The sequence below is a fragment of the Phycodurus eques genome, chromosome 2 (genome assembly GCF_024500275.1).
Source record: "Phycodurus eques isolate BA_2022a chromosome 2, UOR_Pequ_1.1, whole genome shotgun sequence".
Taxonomy (NCBI): Eukaryota; Metazoa; Chordata; class Actinopteri; order Syngnathiformes; family Syngnathidae; genus Phycodurus; species Phycodurus eques.
The window spans coordinates 27,453,684-27,475,793 of record NC_084526.1 but is presented as its reverse complement, the minus strand read 5'-3'; the positions used below and the strand labels follow the sequence as shown (position 1 = coordinate 27,475,793).

The following is a 22,110-nucleotide window of genomic DNA, read 5'->3' as shown; positions in this document are numbered from 1 at the left end:
GATATTGACTTCAATCATTAATGGGCCTCCAGTGACTCACTTCGCAGATCCAAAAATTCAAATCTCCTTGTAGGAGAAAAACCCCACCGAAGTTTAGTCTGTCTGTTGGAAGGATGCTCGTTTGCTTCCAAAGCACTGTCAGACGTGTCAAATGTATGGTCTAGTTCTTTGTGTAATGCATGCAACGAACACTGTATATTAGACTCAGAATTTAATTTCCCTCCAGGGAAACTATGTAAACACGCGGTCAAGTGCCGCATTGGACTGATATCCATGGCCCGCATGTTGGCGGAAACACTTGAGAGGAAGGTAAATGCACAGTACTTTGTCTCTTCAGGCATTGGGGAAAGAGGTTTACTCACTGAATGGGCTCCAACAGCTTGTCTCTGTTGCACGAGCGAACTAAATGACAACATAATGATTGATATCTTAAGGAGATTATAGACTACTGAGAACATGATGATGGATATTGTATTCCATTTCTTCCATTAAGCCATCCTAAATTCTACACTGCTCCTATAGGAATGGGTCTACTCCAAATATAATGTGATCTTTTCTAAATCAAAAGCAAACATGTGGAGCAGCAATTTCATTCAGCTAAATTCTATCAACATGAACATCTGAGATTTCAAGTAAGACACACTCCAAAATCAAATATAATTATTTAAACTGCCTGAAACTGAGATCATATGCAAGGTTAAAAAGTTCACTTCACCCAAGTCTTTCTGTTACTAACATGATCTAATTCCAAATTGTCACGCTGACCTCCATAAATCTACATATTCATGGCCCTACCTATACTGTATGTGGTTGACCTAATTCATTCCCACACTTCTACTGAATATAGGAGGTGGTATAATCTCAATTTCCTGTGTCGGTTGCTCCCCTCTGAGAGCCACCGTCTGACAGCCAACTCTGGAGTGCTGTGCTCTAACTTTAAAGATACGCTAATGGAACTTTATTTGACACATGAACAATGTGCAATGAAATTTGACCTCTGAAATTATCCCATCCCTGAGGAATGGGTGGCTACAATTGTGTGGTACTGTATTCAGAGATCAAATTCTGATCTTTTGTCAGAACCTTGGTCAAGGGTTCTGGATAGACTAACTTTCAAGGACATTGGTTTTGTTGGAGGGGGGGAAAGAAAGAGCACCGGGCAGAAAAGCCCATGCAAGCATTAGGATAATGTCCAAACCCCACACAGAAAGGCCACACAGTGGGGTGACTACTTACTGTCAGGCAGCAGTGCTAACCACTCTTCTATCACCACCAAAATCAGAGGTTCATAGTCAACAGGACATCCCAAGTTTCGGAACCCTCAAAATTTTGGATCAAATCTTAAATGATTTTTTTCATTCTCAAATCCAAAACTGTAAATGTGGTAGCATTTAAAAATAGTAATGAAAGCTAAGACGTACTGAATACCGTGTCAAATTTAAGATACTCAATATTAAGTGGATTATAGGCCACATGATAGGTGACCTATGGTGCACTTGAGACCGATCTCAAGACCACATTTTGTAGGTCTTGGCATTGTCTCGAACTTGAGTCCCAAATGTCTTGGTCTTGTCTTGTTCCCGGACTGGCCAGACTCAGGATTTTCTGTGGCAACCAGTCAAGAGCAGCACTGATCTGATTCTTCAACTTCATTAATGTGATAATGAGAAGAATTTGGAAAAACAACAAACACCTTCAATTCATGTGTTACTAAACCCCCCATCTCCCCGTAATGACTGCACCCTTTGTGGCGTTGTTCCTCAGCACGACATTTCCACTAACTCAACGGAAATTTAATTTGGCAATGACTTCATATGTAAAACAACATTCGAAAGAAAACACTGCGGTCTGGAAATTCTACAGTCTTAACCGGGGACAACGTCGAACTTTAAGCCGGCATCTCGAAAGAACACAAACACAGTTAAGCTAACGTTTGCTGTAAATGACACGAGTGAATCTAAATTTGTTTTTCTGAGATTAATATTTCTAGAAGAGGCTTTAATTCCACCGTAAATTATCTTAATTTTAACAGACATGTACTGTATAATACTTATAAGACTGCAATTTATTACAGTCAGACTGAATTGGCTATTTTTTTCACTCTTTGTACCGAATGAGATCCCCCCGTGCACTTTAAGGTCACGAAATGCTGCAGTCTCTGGTTTTATAAGTCCAACCAAGCTCTTCTTTAAATCTTCAATTTAAATATTTTATATTTTTGCAGGTTGTGTCTTTGAAATAATTGCAAATACTGTGTTTTTGTCTGTTAAATGTATTTAAAATAAAATTTAAATGAAAGAGAGAGTGCTCTCGTCACAGTCGCAGCTTGTCTCGGTCTTGGTCTTGACTCGGTCTCGACTCCCAAAAGACTTGGTCTTGTCTTGGTCTCGGTCAATTTTGGTCTTGGTCTTGGTCTCTGATAGAGTAGTCTTGAGCGCAATAGACTGACACTCAACAATTCATACAGGGCCTCAGCAAGCTTGACACTTAAGTCTGATTCATTTGCGTAGTATGAGCGCTCTGATCTGGATTCACATTGAAACACTTTGCTGTCCTCAGCATGCTTGGAAGAGGCCTACCATGATTTCTCATTCACCGGCATGAGCTTTGTTATATTTCATCATGTCTTGCCAGTTATAAATGATAGCCCCTTTGCATAATAGAAACAAACTCAAAATAGGCCACAAAGTATGATTGCAGTGTTACGTGTTGTATGATGAAGAGCTGGCACATGCCAGAATAAGCCCCGAGCAGTGTGAGTGCAGGTTGACGGAGGAAGGTATGCTCTGTGATCTGTCCCAAGCCCAGCATGTTTTCCATAACTGACCCAATGTGGGTGCACAAAAAAGGTAAAACAGGAAGGTAAGAAGAAGGGATGTCTTACACTGTGTTGCATTGTCATCCAGACACCCCTCTAGGTGAAGAAGGAGCAGAAAAATGAAGAAGACAAAGATTTAATTGGACACAGGTTGAAGAGACAATAATGGAAATAGATACTCAAGTTTGTGGACCTTAACGTTAAATGATAAATGGAGCTACTTAATAAATCAATAGAACAACCTCAACTCAACTGTGAAGTAGTTATCAGATCTACTGCCATCAGATTTGATTAATGCTCTTTTTTTGCATTAAGGGAGAGAAATAAACATCTGAGCACCCTGTCTAGCATACATTTATATTTACGCAAAATGGCTGTGTCATTTGGTTGAAAATGAAAATTATTTAGCGAAATTTACGATATGTGGTGGAGAGGTTTGGCAAAGGCCTCAGAAAAAAATTGCTTCTTGAATGCAAACTTTAGTCTAAAAACATACAAGACCATTTTCATATATTTTCTCCCTGCTTCCAATTATAAGCACCCTCAGATACTGTCAAATGAGTGATACTGCAACAAGTTACCGTAGTTGCAGTTTACAGTACAACCACTGCAGATTTATCAGATTCTTTTTTTTTTTTTTTTTTTTTTTTTTTTTTTTTTTTGTGATTCAGAAATGGACAATGCACATGCACATGAGAAAAACCTATCAGTGTGATGTAGGTCAGTTCTACATCACTACAATAAAAAGTCTTTAATTAGAATTTAAGTATAATTATCTTGTCCTAATACATACCAGTCGATCCAGGCTTGTCTCTATGGCTGTGGTTGGCTTTTCGTCAGGAGTATAAGGTCTGAAACGAGCACTAAACACATCCGAAATGCCACGTGCAGACCTGCCTATGCCTGAAGGTTTTGGTGGACCACAACTTTGGAAAAACTAAAAAGAGAAAACACAATAACTGAGGAGATATAACTACATAAATCCAAAACAAGTCCAAAAGACACTGATAATAATAAATTCACTTATTACAGCAGGAAGCCAATGTGAATATGAAGACTTGAAAAGGATTTGTCCACAGTGGTTGTTTGGTACAGTATGGTTTATATTGGTGAACTCTACCTTGCATTTACACCTCTGAGGAGAGAGATAATTGTGTTATATGCTGTGTCAATAGTGTAACATTATACGAGAGTCATGCTCAAATGATAATAGGAAAATATTGCTCATTATACCATACTGCCCTGCTTGGTGAAAATGAGGCATCCATGACTTCACCTTTTGGGAAGAAAACTACTCTGAATGTATAACTATTGGACGAGGACTGGAGAGTAGGTTTTAGAGCAATGCAAAAGTATAGCCAAAAGTACAGTGGAGAGGAAGAAGAAGTGGAAAACAATAAATAGTTGAACCAGCCATCAATCAGTCTGAATTTCTCATGGTGCATTGTGAGACTAGATTGTTTGATAACTGTTGACAACGTAGCCTCTGCGGGGCGTTCAGATCCGAACAAACAAATTCAAATAGCAAAACCCATCAGCCTTTGTGGCCTCTCTGCTGGCCCCCAATTCAATGTCTTCTGGAGCCACAGGGCTGTTATGACAGGGGCTCTGTTTTGTCTAATATTTATCAATCCTTCTTCATGATTACAATTTCTTATATCCTGTGCATCACACTGACAAAGTGATTTTACACAGGTCAGTGCCACTGGAATGACGGAACAATGCAATGTGAATTTCTGAGAGATCGTAATCTCAGTGCAATCTTTTAGCCAAGCACAACCTTTCGGGAAGGGAGCCTCAGGTGCATAGACAATGGCTGAAGTTATAAATTGCAGCCACTGTGATATGGGGAAGAATGGGACCTCTTATTCATACTGACCTGTGTGAATCTCCGGGAGATGGGCTTAAATACACCAGAGAGTAAAAGTTGAAATGAAACTGGCCTTTTGATTTTTTTATTTGCAGCTTTGAATTTTTCTATTCCAAAGATGGATGAGCAATTTGAACCCGAAAGAAGTTTAAGAATAAATTAGCTTCTATATTTGCAGGTTAAATAGAAGTCATCTCATTTAAAAGTGAATCTTGAAGGCATTTGTGCTATTTCTCTCATCTAAAAATAAATCAGCTGATAGAAAATAATTTTTTTTTTTTGATGTATTATGTATTGTCTGTCCCAGGTTCAAATCATCCACTATTTTACCATTCCAAGATAAAGTAAAGCAGTGTTTTACTTGCATTATGAGAATTAGGTACTTTTAGATTTTATTTTATTTTTTTAAATGAAATGAACTGTGGAAAACACATTTTGTATTTCATACAAAGTTAAGCAAAAAAAATCCAGAAATTTACCTTTGCTGACAGTATCTTGTTGTTGTCCTGCATGGTCATGATGGCCTCAGAGATCTTGAGGTCAATTGGCTCAATGACTGCTTCAATGTGAAAAGGTCCCTGCAGCCTCTCAGCCACCAGCAACATGGCATCTGTCAAAACACAAAAAAAATTGTAAATTAAAGACACATAAAACATTTGTCTATCCACGACAAACGTCAGCCCGTACGTAGTCTTTGGACGTTGAAGCAGTAAAATTGACAATGCAAAACCCATGGGATGCTCCTGCCCCAGCAAACCTTTATGACATCATTCCAATTAAGCAAACAAAGGCAGATGTACTCTCTAAGGCTGGCAAGTGCCAAAAAACCAAAACGATACCTACCTTCATCTCAGACACACATACAGTAAATTTAAGAAAACTATTTATAGATACAGTAGGTACAATGAGTGTCTATTTACGGTACTTTTTTTTTTTTTTTTTTTTTACATTATATCATGCCAAGGCGGGCACACGCACACAGTCACACACAACATTAACCCTTAAAATACAGGTATGTCATGGCGGCCATACATGCACACACACGCACACACACACTCTCACACATGCACACACAAAGAGACACACACACACACACATGCACACACAAAGAGACACACACTCACACACGCACATTTTATCTATTTTTTTCCCCTCAATAAAATGAAGCTGTCAGTCATTTCCAATAATATCAGTCCATTTTGGAAGAATTGATAAATAACTAATTGCCTTTGGAACGCCCCTTTTTCATCGCCAACTTCGACATGAGCCCCATGGCTTGGTGTGACCTTAGTGGCAGAAGTGGAGACCCAATTCACTATATACTGCAGCTAGTGTGAAAAGAAGAATTCACTATATTATAAAGCAGTAGTATTAACTCATATTTTCTATATCGTAGCTGGTGGGGGGAATCTCCTCACCTCCAAAATGACAACTTTTTAGGTAATAAATACAAATGACAGCTTGCTTGAGTTTCCAAACACTGCTTTTTTCACATTGGTATTATACCTTATATTGCTGTCCTATATCGTTGCACTTTCATATGAACAACAGCTAGCACCCCAAAATTATGTTCAATCGCTAATTTAATATGCTGAAAAATCGCTAATTTATTAGTGTGTCATCGATAAAAATTATACAAACACGATGGGCGATTGCCACATCCTTGCAAGTCTCATGAACCAATCATATACATGGATTAATTATACATGGCATTAGAGCATTGTCCTCTCTCACGATAGAGAAAAAGCTCAACATGTCCATAAAATCTCAAATATCAGGTTGATTGTTTTGATATTTTCAGAGGTGTAAGTGGGCATAAAAACAGACGTCCACAAAAGTTACGGTGACAATTGATCGCAGTTTGTTATGACAGCCAGCGGTGTGCCCGCCAAAGTCCATGTCTCGCACACAATGCCACCTACAGAAACGCCTTTATCATCCATAGGAACTCTTTTCAAACATTTTTAGAGGCATTTATGGTGCAATCAATTAAAAACTGATCTGGAAAATCCAGTATATGCGGAAATCAATCTGCAAGAATTACAGTAAGTCATTTGTGGGGGCTAACACGCGCATCCCCCCTCATAACGCCAACACTGATTTTACATAAAAAGCACTTGGTATATGATCCAATCAACAACATGCAGTATTTGCACATTGCACAGGAAACATTCTCAGTGAACCATCCATTCTTCACAACAACATTCCAAATAATGTTTTGTGATTTCAATCAATATCCAAACAAAAAATTTACCCACCTGACTACCACGCCTCATTTTCTATGAAACATGTTATTAATACGTTCATACAGAGGAATGGTGAACAATTGATTGTGTTTGAAGAGGGGATGAAAGCCATATTTGACATACTGCAAAATGCCATGAAGGTCAGAAGTGATTGTTAATAGCCTCTTAATTCGTCACTAAGGTGTTGGCCTTCATCATGATTATTTTCATAAACTATATGTTTATATGTACATTAAATGATTTTGATGATGTAATCATCTTAGTTCATCTTAAATCAAAGTTTATAAGGAAAAGCAATAGTTTTGGACTGTATATGTTGTGTATAATACAATAAATTTAATAATATTAATATAATGTAATTTCAATCTGCTTGTACTTTCATGACAGTTATTAATCTGATAATTGCCTGTATAGTTAATAAAGGTTTAATGATTCCAACAGTTTTTACTCTGGAAGAAATTATTCCGAATATAATTAATTTCAAAAGGAAATATTTAAACATCCGACCAGCAACATGGAACGGATTGTGTTTGACCTATGTTTGAGGATATGCTGTCTCAACTACAGTACTGTACATGAATTTGTGAGATTATTCTATTCTTTAGAATCAAATGCATATGACACAGCCTGGATGGATTTTGAAGTACAGTAATGCTTTTGGAACGGCTTTATGTTGAACAGAGGAATGAGAGTCATGATAGGATCCCCTCCTCTGTCTCTTAGTAGCTACATCTTTAAAGAGAACTCTTGTTTGTTTACCCTGCAATCTGAAATCGAACGTGATGGTGGCTTTGATTTCCATCAGGAGTTGGCTGGAAGTCAGTGCAGGGGACCAAACCGATGCTGCTTTTAGCCGCCTATGTTATGTTTGCAGTTGCTCGAACTGTGTGATAGAAAAGTCTCAGGGGAATTCAAAGAGCGCTGAGGAATATTGGAGGCAGTTCTTTGATTCATTCTATTAAGGCCCAATGACCAAAATCTTGCCTGCAATTCACTGGTAACCAGTCTAGGGTGTATCCAAAGTCAACTGCATAGGCCCCAGCTCTCTTGTTACCCTAAATGAAGACAAGCACTATAAAAATCGGCGACAGGCTCAGCTGAGTGAAAAATACTGTATGTTTACTGGATTATGAGCATTTCATTTGCTTTTACTTTTATCCATCCATCCATTTTCTACCGCTTATCTGAGGTTGGGTTGTGGGGGCAGTAGCTTTAGCAGGGACGCCCAGACTTCCCTCTCCCCAGCCACTTCATACAGCTCTTCCGGGGGGATCCCGAGGCGTTCCCTGGCCAGCCGACGGACGTAGTCTCTCCAGTGGGTCCTGGGTCGTTCCGGGGGTCTCCTCCCGGTGGGACGTGCCCGGAACACCTCACCAGGGAGGCGTCCGGAAGGCATCTGAATCAGATGCCCCAGCCACCTCATCTGGCTGCTAAACTGGTACTGCTGTTTTCTTCTACCGTTTAGCTTTTCTGCTACAGTTTGTCCAGATATTCAGTAAGAGTAGCCAAAAACAGGATTCTGTAATTACACTCATTCATCACTTGTCTTTCACCTCAAAAATACACTCCTGTTAAACTCACATTATCTAATATATTTCGATTTTATTGGCAATTTGTATCTCAGATTAAGTGATTCCTAATTGTGATTGGATTAACTTAATCGCCGTCTCTACGGGAGCCACCAAGGCCAAATGCACACATGCACAGAAACTATGCACAGTAACTAAAAGTGGCGTTGGTAACAAACAAATGCTAAAAATCACAAAATATATTTTTTTAAGTAAGTGCGGCGTGGCAGCTGTTGCAGCTCTTGTCAGAATAAAGTGGTATGCTATTCTTTGATTCTTTGAACAGCCCTGTTAGATATATACAGAAAAAGCAGCAATTGTTGGAGCCTGCAAAGCCAAAACCAGTAACAGAAAATGGTCACGATAATGAAAACAGCTGTTCTGACTTTAAATAGAGGAAGACTAATCTAAATTATCTGTCATGTTACACACTTCTTTACTGAAAACTAGTTTGTATGTTCATTTATCTATTATAGTATTATTTATAATATTACAAATTCTGTTTGGTTCTACTTGTAGTTTTGACTATTAATATCTATGAAATGATATTAATGATGATAGAATAATACCATGTGACCATATATGAATTTTGTAGATACAATGGTGCCGTAAAGCCGAGTGTGAGCCTCCTCTGCCAAGCATCATTTAAAGCTCCAGGAAGGGTGTCTGTCCTCATATTTTCACAGCTATCCAGAGCCCTGCTTAGAAGGGGGGACAATATTGGCTTCAGTTCTCAGGGTCTAGGGGGTTGTGGGGAGGTAAGGTTACACTTGGAAGCAAGTCATGTAATTAAAAAGAAATGAGCAAATGAAATCAATGAGGATCATTTACACTGTAGTGCCAAAGGACGAAACAGAGGGCAACATAACCCTATATTCTAATTAGAAAAAAATAATGTGTGAGATGCAAAATGCTACATGAAAAAACAATAGTCTTAACAAATACTTATTCTAAGACGGACAAAGATCATTACTTTGATTGGATATCTTATTGTTGCAGCCATCTATGTGGGGTTGGGGCTGGGATGTGATGTGATGGCAGTGGCTGTAAGTGCGCTGCTGTGTGCACTCAGAGCCATATTCTCCCATGTGCTGAAGTCAGAAAAGGCATGCAGCTGCGCACTTTTCTGGCAGTGTGCAGTCTCCCGTCAACTCAAACCTGTCATTTACGCACCCTCTTGCCACGCACTCTGGGTGGAGCAACCCAAAATGTGGGCTTTCTCTGTTAAATTCGGATCTTCAGATTCTCCAGTGGACATGAACTTTTCCTCTTCCTCACTAAGTTTAGAAAGTCTCCTGCTCCGTGAAGGTGAAACATCATATTGCACGTTCTGATTCACTTCACTGCTCCGACTCGCCAATGAATATTCAAGTACCTGCCCACTCAACTCAACTTCGCATGACGCTGCATCGCGACAGCCAATCGGTTTTGAGAATACACTCTGTCACTCAACATCCTCAAACAATGGCGGACACGGTGATCGTTGCGATTTGTGGGCACTCCTGCTGAAAAATGAGCCGGCCTAGAGAATGGTGAGTAACGAGATCGGTAAGTACTACATGTATACAGCTATCGGTTGTAGAAGCGAATACATGTTTGGTGTGTACGCCATATTCAAATTGAGGTAAACTGATCCAATCAGTTCAAAGCTTATTTACATATTGAATATTAATGAGAAGTCCAGCTGTCTCATCTGCAAGGCATAAAAGACCAACTATGATACCTTGAAAAACAACATCCTGTGCATTTTCAACTTAAATTATCTTGAAAACCGCATAATAGGACATCAAAGATTACAAAAAAACCCCAACAAACAAAATAATTATGGCATAGGACCATTAAGTGACTCACCCACTGTGTGTGGCACATGGGGAGTTGGGCAATACAGCAGGCACACCCTTTTTTCTATTGATGGACCTCCAAACATGCGTTCAGTCATCAGCATGGTATTCTGATTAAATTGCAAAAACACAATGCATTTTCAAAGTATCCTGTAAGATGAACGGTGGACACGTCTCACTGGCGACGAGATATCTGCAACGGAAGTTCTTTTCAGATTTAGTGTCCTATATTTTCCATTGGTTTTCTATGGCATTGATAAGTCTTAGGAAAACTCCATCTTCCTCAATTTACAGGAAGGTGCACAAGCCAGGCGCGTAAAAAAAAACAACTAATGCAAAAATGGCAAAAAAAAGGCAGAGTGAGAAAAGGCAGGTGAGGAAAATGGGCTCAAATGCTGGTTTTTCATCTGTACGAGGCTGAACTATTGGCTGTACTACACTGTTGTACTGTACTGTACAAGTATTCAATTCATCCATCCATCCATTTTCAACACCGCTTATGCTGGTTAGGGTCGCACGGCGCTGGAGCCGATCCCAGCTGACTTCGGGGGAAAGGTGGACGACACCCTGAACTGGTCGCCAGACTGTCGCAGGGCACATATAGAAACGGACAACCATTCGCACTCACATTCACACCGGCACTGAGTGGGAACTGAACTCACGCTTCCAAGTGTGGGGAAACTCCAGACACTAAACAAAACTTGACAACCATCTTTCGACAATGATCTTTGTCTGTCAGAAATAGAACTGATTCTCATGCAGTGAGGGGGGGGGGGGAGCAGCAGTATGCCTCATCATGTCTCTCTGAGGTACTTTAACAAGGGACTGACAAGACAAATGATAATGATGTGTCCGTCACAATGCAGAGCTGGATATATTTGTCACAATGGCAGTTGATTGATGGTCTGGTATCACACACCGAACACACGTACACGCACAAGTGCACTCACCCACGCACACACACATGCACGCGCACACGCAAACGCATGTCACACATACAAGCAAGTGAATTCAGGTTTAGGGCTGGTATGCATAAGAATTTTAAAAATCTTTTTAATTAATTATTTTTTTTAAATCTGCTACAGACACCCCACATGAAAAAAAAATCTGGCATTTAACAGTTTTGGTCGTATTGTGTGTGGTGTGCTCCCACAATCTCAACACAGAACACCTCATATAAAGATTCTGTTCCACCACAGAACAAGAAAAAAGTCTTCCGAGGCAGAAATCTTGCGTGCTCACACGTGATCTCACTTCCGGGTATGCGCCGGAGTGCGGAGTGTTGTCGAATGGTGACGTCCTCAATAAAAAGACTTGCTCTGGAATACTTTTTGCCATCTGGTGAATCCACTTCTATACCAAAAAAAACGACATCAAGCAGGATATGTATAATTTTGTTGAGGGTCGTTTCCATGTTTCTCAGTTTGGGCACTTCTTTGATTGGCTACATTCTGTTCCACGTCACAATTCATGGTGGGTGTCATTGCTGGCAGAGACGTCGGCTTTCCCCACACATAAATATTTTTGGTCAGGAAGGGGCAAATTCTTGACAAATACAGCCCGATGGTCTTGATGTGTGTACTGGGCCTTTGTCAGTTTTCTGCTTGTATCTAACACGGCAATTACTTTTTTGACAATTGAAGACAACTGTACAGTACTGGGATTCTTATTTCAGAGAGCTATTTGCATGACATTCGTCTGCAGCATGTGATCATGTATGTAAGTCACATAACAATGTGAAAAAAAATCACAAAAGTCAAAATTGCTTCAATGAAAGTAAAAATAGTTTTTTTCAGTCTCCCCATTTATTCCTAATGACTGGACTCTGGCTATAATGTACTCTTACTAGTTGTATTTGTCATTGGTTACAAACACAACATAACTGGATGAAAAAAAAAATCAGATTACATTCTAAGTAAGAATGGTTATTTCAAATGCTGCCAACAGATTCTGCAGCATGCCCTCACTTTCCCAGTAAAATAGAAAGTGTAAATTATATTCATTATACTGCATACTGGTATCAAAGTGAAAAACAACACGACTTCCAATAAAAAAAATTTAATATGCAGCATTTAATTTATAGTGAAAGCTTTCTGCCTTTGTAGTCTGGTGACGTTACACGAAGTGATATATTTGGCATTCCTTCTCCTAGACGAAAATGACCAACTGGCTTCCTAACGTTTCTGCCACGAGACACAATATGACAGAATTGTTTAAAGTTGTGTAAGTTACTAAAAACATTTTTTCTCAATCTGTCTCTGGCACCCCCATAAATTTATATTCATCTGACCGTTTTACACGCACACACAGACACACACACACACACACACACACACACACAATGCTAATGCTGCTATAAAACCAAACACCAAAATAACCTGACATTGAAATTGCACCAGATGTACTATACATAATTACTAACATACTGAACAACATTGCTTATTTGTGCCAGCCAGCAGGCGCAGACTGGCGGACGGGGAAACTGAGGATTTCCCCGGTGGCCAGACGGACCGGAGGGCCGGCGTGGGCCACAAGACAAAGAAGATGCAAAAGAAAATAAATTAATAGAAATGACCACAAAGTCCATCCATCCATTTTCTGTACCGGTTATCCTCACTCAGGTCACGGGCGTGCTGGAGCCTATCCCAGCTATCTTCAGGGGAGAGGTGCTGTACACCCTGAACTGGTCGCCAGCCAATCGCAGGGCACATACAAAGAACCACTCGCACTCATATTCACACCTACGGGCAATTTGGAGTCTTCAATCAACCTACCACGTATGTTTTTTTGGTGGGGGGATGTGGGAGGAAATCGGAGTACCTGGAGAAAACCCATGCAAGCGTGGGGAGAACATGCAAACTCCACACAGGTGGGGCCGGGATTTGAACCTCGGTCCTCAGAACTGTGAGGCAGATGTGCTAACCAGTCGGTCACCGTGCCGGACACAAAGTAAATTTTTGTTTAATGACATATATTAATCTTTATAATTAAAGTGCCTTAATGTTAATTTTCTATGCATATGTATAATGTTGTTTGAGGTGTCTAATTTGTGTGATTTGCACCGTGTGGCACCGTGTTGATCAAGTTAGTGGGCGTCACTCTGCCAGAAGTGGTGCAAAAAACAGAGACAACTGGAAGTGCTATGTTGAATGGTTACTTGAATGTGCTGGCTTAATAATGTTTTGAAAGATTTGCTTTGTAAAGTGTACTTATTGATCCTATGTTATGTGTGCTTTCCTATTTATACTTTTTGGTCCTTCTCTCTTAGAAAACCACACCCACGCACCCATGCAAGTGGCATAATATGAATATCAGCTGGTTTAGTCCTAATTGATGGCCTACAAAAAGGTCTCATTGCCAAGGTGTGAGTAAAGACACATCTCATGATGGGTAAGAGCAGAGAGCTGTCTCAAGAACAAGCTAATTGTTGCAAAACATAACGATGGCATTGGTTACAGGCGCATATCTAAGCTTCTGAATGTTCCAGTGAGCACGGTTGAGGCCATAATACGTAAGTGGAAAGCCAATCATTCCACAATAAATTTGCCTCGATCAGGTGCTCCTCACAAGATTTTTGACAGAGGAGTGCAAATAATAATCAGAAGAGTTGTCTAAGAGACAAGGACCACCTGTGGAGAGCTTCAAAAAGACTTGGAATTAGCAGGTACTGTTGTCACAAGGAAAACAGTGAGTAATGTACTCCGCTGCCATGGCCTGTAGGCACGCTCAACCCAAAAGACACCATTGCTGAAAAAAAATATGTTAAACCTCGTTTAAAGTTTGCTGAACAACATTTGGACAAGCCAGTTAAATACTGGGAGAATATAGTCGGGTCAGATGAGAGCAAAATAAAATGTTTGGATGCCATACTGCACTCCACGTTTGGACGAGAAATGGGCACATCACCCTATAAACACCATACCAACAGTAAAGTTCGGACGTGTGGGGATGCTTTTCAGAAAATGGTACTGGTAAGCTTCACATTATTGAAGGAAGTATGAATGGGCAAATCTACTGACACATTCTTGACAAAAATCTGCTGCCATCTACGAGGATGATGAAAATGAAACTAGGGTGGACATTTCAGGATGATAATGATCCAAAACATACTACCAAGGAAACTCAATATGTTTGAAAAAATAAAAAATAAAGCTGCTAGAAGGGTCGAGCCAATCACCTGACTTGAATCCAATTGAAAATCTTAGGAAAGAACTGAACTGCAAGGTCCATAAAAGAAGCCCACGGAACCTTCAAGATTTGAAGACTGCTTGTGTAGAGGAATGGGCCAAAATCACACCAGAGCAATGCATGCGACTAGTTTCTCCATACAGGAGGCGTATTTGAAGCTGTCATTGGAAACAAAGGGTTTTGTACAAAGTATTAAATAAATACCAGTTGGCGTGTTCAATACTTTTTCCCTGTATTATTTCACAACATTACACGATCTGTCGACATAAAAGCAGTAACAAAATAATAATACAAAAAATAAACAAAAGACTTGCCTCTCTTTTCTACTGCAGTTCACTGTGACAATAACATTTCAGCATAAACAAAGTCCACAGATATATGTCATTAAGAGCCTGTGAAGAAAAATGTGGTCCAAGTGATGATTTAAATTGGTCACGATCCAGATTGTCTACACATGATGATCTACACAGTATACTCTTGCGCTGAGAGGTGACCTGTGATGCATTTAGAAGTGGATTTTGAAAGGCAGATCAATCATTTTTGCAATTTTCTTAGTAAGTTCATCCAAGATTTTTGGCAAAGGATAATGCATATAAAAAAAAAAAAGAAGACATCCAGAATGACCTTAGAATCAAAGGTCATTCTGGATGGATTTTCTCAGCTATTTCCTGTATAATAATTGGTTTCTAACACTAATTATGATAAGGAGTAATGGACATTTTTGATGCACAATTGCATTAGGATGAATGCTTGTTTAAGCCAAGACTTTGCAACTGCACAAAAGTTTCAGCTCGCTAGGCACATCAATGTAAATCTATACAGTTGCAATTTTTTCTTGGTCACATAACATTTTTGTGTGGGCACTTGTTGCTCAGCAAAATGTATGCTTTTTGCCGAGCAACCCTCTGTGTCCCAAATAGCAGAGATAGGGCGGGAAGAATAAGTAGGAACAGTCACAACAAAAATGACTAATATTACAGCACTATTAGTCATTTTGCAATGGAATCACCAGTCTGTATTGACTATAAAATGATTATTGGGGCATAACAGAACGATAAAATTTAACACAATGTGATGGGCCACTGCCCTTCTTGCTCATAATGCAAAAAGGACACATCAAACAAGACAACAGAAAGACAAACCACAAAAAACAACAACTTGGGTACAATTACAATCAATACATTTTCATTGACATCTCAAGGGTTTTCTTCCTCTAAACACATTTGAGATTCTGTCACAACAGCCGGTTTTCCCATTACTGTCAAGAATAATGTCCCATTGCGTCCATGCATTTTTCTCTTCTCGAGTGAACAAGACACTAACTTTTTAACAGATGTCATAAAGTAGAGAGACATTTCATTCAGTACACAGGGGTCTGTGATAATCTGACGCTTCACGCACGCCACCAGAGAGAACACATGCTACATAGTCTGGAGACGTTTTGGAACGCAGACCTGTCAAAAGTAAGCCAGTGGCTTAGAAGCACACTTTGGTTTACACATATGGGCTATGATATGTCTTGCGCTAAAAATCACCTCATTTAAAAAAAATAAAACAGCTATGTGACGGTGGTGTACATGACAAAGCATTAGCCTGTACAAAATCCAAAGGGAACATTCAATGTGCCTCCTTTGTATGCATTTAACAGTGAGGCTTTCAGCAAGCAGATACTTACAGCCTAACTGCAATGCTCTATTACTCACCAAGCTCTGCTGGAAACTCGACAGAAAATATGTTTGCCTCGGATCTGCTCTCCTTTATCAATCCCGAACAGCAGGGACCACAGCCAGCTTTAAGTACTCAGGCTGGGTCCTTGCAATAGAAATCACCATTGCACAGTTGCACACAGAAAAAAGCGAGGGAATGGCTGAATAAATACGATTTTAGTTTTGTCTCTGTAAAGCTTTCAGAGCAGAGCCGACTGAATTCCCACAGAGACAATTCCGAGACTGAGCCATGAAAAAGTATCATTGCTTACACACAGATACACACGCAAACAAAGGACACGGATGCACAGCCACCAGATTTAATCATTTATTTACCTGTAAAAGTGTTCCATTCAAGATCGAGGTCAGCCTGGTTTGCGAGACAGCCTCTCATGACATTCTGACAGTAGTTTTGGCAGGGCTTGAGCCCTGGCATGCTTCGGCAGTATGGGCAGTACAGCATCCTAGTCAAGGCTCTGACACATGCGGGCGCAACATTCACCTGCAGATGAACCAAATATAGAGAAAAAATAGATATTAAATACAAACAGAAGGCTATCAAGCAAAGAATCACTGCGAAAGCATGCAAATTCAATTTGGGGCAAATGTCATCTGTTTCAACTGTGGACATTATTACTCTTTATAATATATAGTGCTTAGCAAATTTATTAGACGACCACCTCCATTATCTATCCCAGAGACCCTCCAGTATCATGAAGTGCTTTAATGCTGGCTGTTTCATTTTCACTGAGTTCTGGAAGTTTTTAATCCAGCCATACATTTTCCAAACAGTTTGACAGCAATTGATTTCAGGGTGAGCTAGCGCCTATCTTAGCTTTCGTTTGGGCGAGAGACGAGTTACACACGAAACTGGTCCCCAGTATTTTGCTGGACAAATACAGACAAACAACCATTCACAATTAACAAAACAAACAATTCAGAATCTTCATTTAACCTAATCTACATGTTTATGAGTTGTCGAAGGAAGCCAGAGTACCTGCAGAAAACGCACCAGGGCAAGGGGAGAAAATGCAAACTCCACACAGGAGGGCCTTCACCTAAATTCTAACCCAAAAGCCTCTGACTGTGAGGCAGACGTGCTAACCAATATTCCATTGTGCTGCCCTCTGAACATTTTACCATTTTGAAAAATATAAACACAAATAGTTTGGGAATGCTGTTAATTTAGGGGAGCTGGTGCATAAACCTTACATTGGGTGGTGGTTCAATACATTTGTTAAAAACTGTACATACAGTATGTCACATGTTCCCAGCATAGAAATGTAAAAGTGCACCAGACAAAACAGCATGACAACATGAGGTTTTCAACTGTGTCCATCTTGATCTTCTGTGAAGGCTGTGCCTTTTGTTATTGGACCCTGCATGCTACTGCAATGGGTTGAGTGAAAGTGACATGATTCTCACATCTGCTTCCCTTCAGAGGTGGGATGCAGAACCAGTAGTACATCTGATAATTGGCCTGTCAGCCTCTGTATTCATGCTTGACTTTAGATTTTGTCCAGCAAGTACTCTGGAGAGCTTGTGTGTTAGAGTGGTAACATATCAAACAGTGGCAGTCATAAGATGGAGACCACCGCCTACATTCAAAGGCTTATCTATCTATCTATCTATCTAGATCATTATTGGAATCATGAAAGAAATCTGTCGGTACATATCATGAACCAATGACACGAAAACAACTAAAGATTAAAGTGACAGGAAATGGTGAATAATGGAAACCACTGTGCACTTTAATAATAGTATTGGTGACATCAGAGTCTGTCTAACCTTTATCTTGTCTTGTTGTTATCGCTGTGGTTTGTCTTTGATTTGGTACATTCCGAATGTGTGTTATTGTGTGGGAAAACAAGCAGATGACAGAAGCTCAGAAAAGAGGCAACCAGTGTGACACGGACTCTATTAGTGCAATTGCTGCCACCATTTGGCAGCTGGCAGCAAGGATCAAATTGAACATCTTTGACATTTGCCATCTCCAACCCACAGACATCACGCAATGGCTTGTAAGAAACCCATTAGAACTAGGTTGCTTGTTGCCATTTTCAATGCTTTGTGTCATCTGCTTGTGTTATTGTAAATTGTTTATATCACCCGAGGAGTATCATTAACAGGATGACATTTGTAGCAAACAAGGGACATTTCACAGCTAACATGCTTGCAAAATATCATGCTCGGCTTTGACGCAGGCATTTTCCATTTGGAAGAGAGTCATTAAAGCAGTTTTATCTAATACAGTACATCCTAAAGCAGCCATCTTAAAGACCGTCTTTGTTGGAGACAAAGTATTTATAATGCTATGGAGAGTCAAGTGCAGACATTTACCAGATATGAACTAATGGTTTGTTAAACACTGCTTGTAATGTATGTTTCCATTTTAATGAGCAGAGGGTTTGAATCCCATCCGTGAGAGAAAAAAAAACAAGTCAAAAAGAGATTTACTGGAGAGAGATATATAATTTTTTTAAGACGCTGTGTTGCTCCCTGCTCAAGTGTGCGTGATGATTTAAATTCAACACCAAATTTGGTCTTAATTATTTTAGTCCATTGCATGCAACATTCTTTTTACCAAAGTATTTGAGTGAGTAATTAAATGATTTGGATTTTATTTCAAAGGAAGAAGCAACAGAGAAAGTTTGTCACTAGAGAAGAAAGAAACATTATACAGTTCATACATTTACAATCACTGACTGTTTCTGGTATGTGCAATATGTGCTGCTGCACACGGCGGCATTTCTGAGGGGCACTATAGGCACTGTTGTCTTATAAAGTGTTGTATGTCATTGTTTTGTCTGTGCCTAGCAATTTGCTGCGTGCCCCGGATAAAGGGTAATCTGATAATAATCTTGTTAGCACATCTTTACAGTTGAGTGAATGGAATATATCACAGCAGGTTGGAGGCAGAACTGGGGAGCAAGATGCCTCAGATCCAGTCCAAGATTAGCACATACTAATCGACTCATCTGATGCAAAAGCGCTGTGATATCGCTCCATGGTGTGTGAGTAGCACTGTACTGTATGTGTGGGTTACTATCCTGAGAGTAGGGGCATGCAGAGAGTGGCCTGCATGCTCATCAACCTTCTGCTTTAAAGGAGCAGTATGATCTATTTAGCTGTCAAACTATTGAGCTACCGCGAATTGATACTTTATTAGGGATTAAAATATCTAATCTTAAATGCGTGATCTTGAACACTGTCTTTATAATGCCAGGAGTCGTGACCCAATAAACTCACCTTATATCGCAACCCGTATAAAAAGTCCTGCCATAATATGAAGAGTAGACAGATGAGAGACAGCTCGTTAAAGACACTCTCGGAAATATCATCTTGTCTATCCAAACTGGGTATTGTAATGCACATATGGTGTGAACTCCCTTCAGGGAGAGAACAGCTGAAATGAGAAATGACAATATCTTTGCAAGCTACCAAGGCCAATCAAGGGGAACACTGGTGGGACAGTGAGACTGATGCCAAGAATTTGCCTCAGTCGTTCTGTCATCATTTTTGTCATTGAGCGCATTGCTTTCACAGTGATTGGACACGGGTGTGGGACTGTATTGCTGACCCGGTGTCCCCACTCAATTACACAGCCATTAGTGTCGATAGCAATATGAGTGATCTGTCATTGTGCAAAACACATCGCCACATGCTTCAAAGACAAACATGGCTAACAAAACATCTCGGTAGGAATTTGATTTTCAATAATCACTTCTGGATATGGCAAAAAAAGAAAAAGAACTGTGAACTGATGTTAGAGTAATTCCTTACAAGTATCTTATTGTATATGTTCACAGAAGCGGGCAGTAAATCCTAAACTCTCTTCTGCAGCGATGACAAGTGAGCCAATGTCTAATTATGCTGTCAGATTTCAACACAGCAAGAAAATAAAAGCGACTGGAACGAGGTTTAGATACTCGGGAAAATAATACACGGGTCTCATCTATGATTAAAAAACAAAATCAAAACAGTTGAATACAATGCCTTCATGATTTTGTTTCGTAATTTGTATGACAAATGATGTATAAATAACAACTGGTGTTTTACAAAACATGCAAAGTTGATGAGGTAGAGCAATTACCTGCAAATACTTTTAATGTTCATGTTGTCCAAGTGCTGAAATGTTAATCCACAGCTAACCGTTTCATTTCCTGACAGGCAACTTTACATTAATGTGCTCATTTTCTCATAAAATGTGATTATTGTTAGATAAGGTAAGGTTCATTCTGGTAGTCCAAGCTGTTTATTGAAAGACCTTAAAACAAAATGTGTTTAGTTTGCATAATAATTCATTTTTTTCCATAATTGTGAAGTGTAGCTTGTTGTTAACACAGTGTTGTAAAAAAATAAAATATTTTTTGACTGACCGGATGAGTTAGTTGGATTTTGGACCATCATTTACTACCATTGCTTCAGTGGCTTGCAACAGGCAAAACCATTTGAGAAATTTAATTTCAGATGTGAAGTTCTGTAATGCATGACAAAATATTTTCTGTAATGCATGGCAAAATATTTTTGTTTTGTGTTTTTATAATTAAAAAAAAAAATCCCATTGTAATACGACGTCCAGTACTACGGTGCTGGTATTGAGTGGTTGGGACCCCAGCAGTTTTATTCATAGCACTTTCTTTTTTCACCAAACACCTCTCCTCAACTTGAGACTCCCTGTACTCCTCATCTTCAATGTACAATGGAGCCTAAGAAGATTCTAGAGAGGCAGCTGCGAATCAATGCATATGTGCTGTCTTGTCAGAATATTAATAATAATGTTGGCAGATGTGACTTTATGAAAGAGCACCGCGGTCCCCCTTGTGACCTGTACGACTCAGCTCAATTGTCTGTCTTTCGTGCACGATGGGAGGGCCATGCTGATTTATCCTGACATGAACCATGTTATGTGGCATGTCTAGAGCAGCAGTTGGGACTGTTTCTTTAATTTACCGAGACAAGCGCAAACATGTTAAAAGCCAGCCTCGTGTTAGTGGCACTGCACCATGAGCTATTTACCATCTCTTGTGGTTACATGGCATGCATAGGCTATATTGTTGTCCCTCTGCATCAGTGGTTCTCGGATAAAAGTGGATTCTCTGTCCACTTGAGGGAAGGCCAGCATCCTATCCTGAATGTCAGAGGAAAACAGATCTCATTCGTTTGCAGGAAGATCCCGGGATAATTACTGACATACTGCTCTAGGAGCAAAAATGTGGTGATATTCCGCTTGAATCGAGGTGACGTGAGAGCATCATCATGTGATCTGGTGGCACAATCAGATAATGTGACTCAATGCCACAGAAAGATAAATAGGAATGATTGATGATTCTTTTTTTAATCTACCCAGTTTCTGGGTTGCTCTAAAGATCCTCCTGTTCAATACATAATAAGGGCGAGTCTGTATCATACAGAAATAAAACACAATCAAGCACATCCTGTAGTCTATAGTCAATTTCTTTATCATACTTTCATGTCTTTGTATTTCAAAGCACATGCTGTGGGTCATTCTTCCAACATTCTACAGTTCATCACAGATCAAAATATTTTAATTAAAAGAGGCATCATTGCTGCAGCACATTTCCCAATGATGTGCCAAACCTTTTTTTGAGCCGGTTGCCATCTGCCATTGCAGCGCTGAGGCCGAGGCCTCATCCCAGGCAAGCTGTGAGCGTGCTGAGCCAGCGAGAGAGGACTACACAGACGTTGAGCAAGAGGGTGAGAGACAAGTGTGTGCGGTTCATCAGTGGGTGGAGAGCTTTATTTGAGAAATATTCAGTCTTCAAATTTGCACTATTTAACTTGGTGAAATAACCTCTATAGGTTGCTCGTGTGTAATATTTTAATGGCAGAAGGGAAACTCTAAAGGTATT

General features: G+C 39.8%; 1 protein-coding gene across 1 annotated transcript in view; it reads right to left on the bottom strand.

The window, feature by feature from the left end:
- The window catches only part of gpc6a (glypican 6a), a 126,706-nt gene that overhangs the window by 13,270 nt on the left and 91,326 nt on the right, over positions 1 to 22,110 (bottom strand). Inside the window, exons 4-7 of the mRNA XM_061670170.1 lie at positions 16,574 to 16,739; positions 5,168 to 5,298; positions 3,612 to 3,755; positions 2,885 to 2,914 (exon numbers count right to left, since the gene is read on the bottom strand). Coding sequence (XP_061526154.1) covers positions 2,885 to 2,914; positions 3,612 to 3,755; positions 5,168 to 5,298; positions 16,574 to 16,739 — 471 coding nt within the window. The remainder of the gene's footprint in view (positions 1 to 2,884; positions 2,915 to 3,611; positions 3,756 to 5,167; positions 5,299 to 16,573; positions 16,740 to 22,110) is intronic.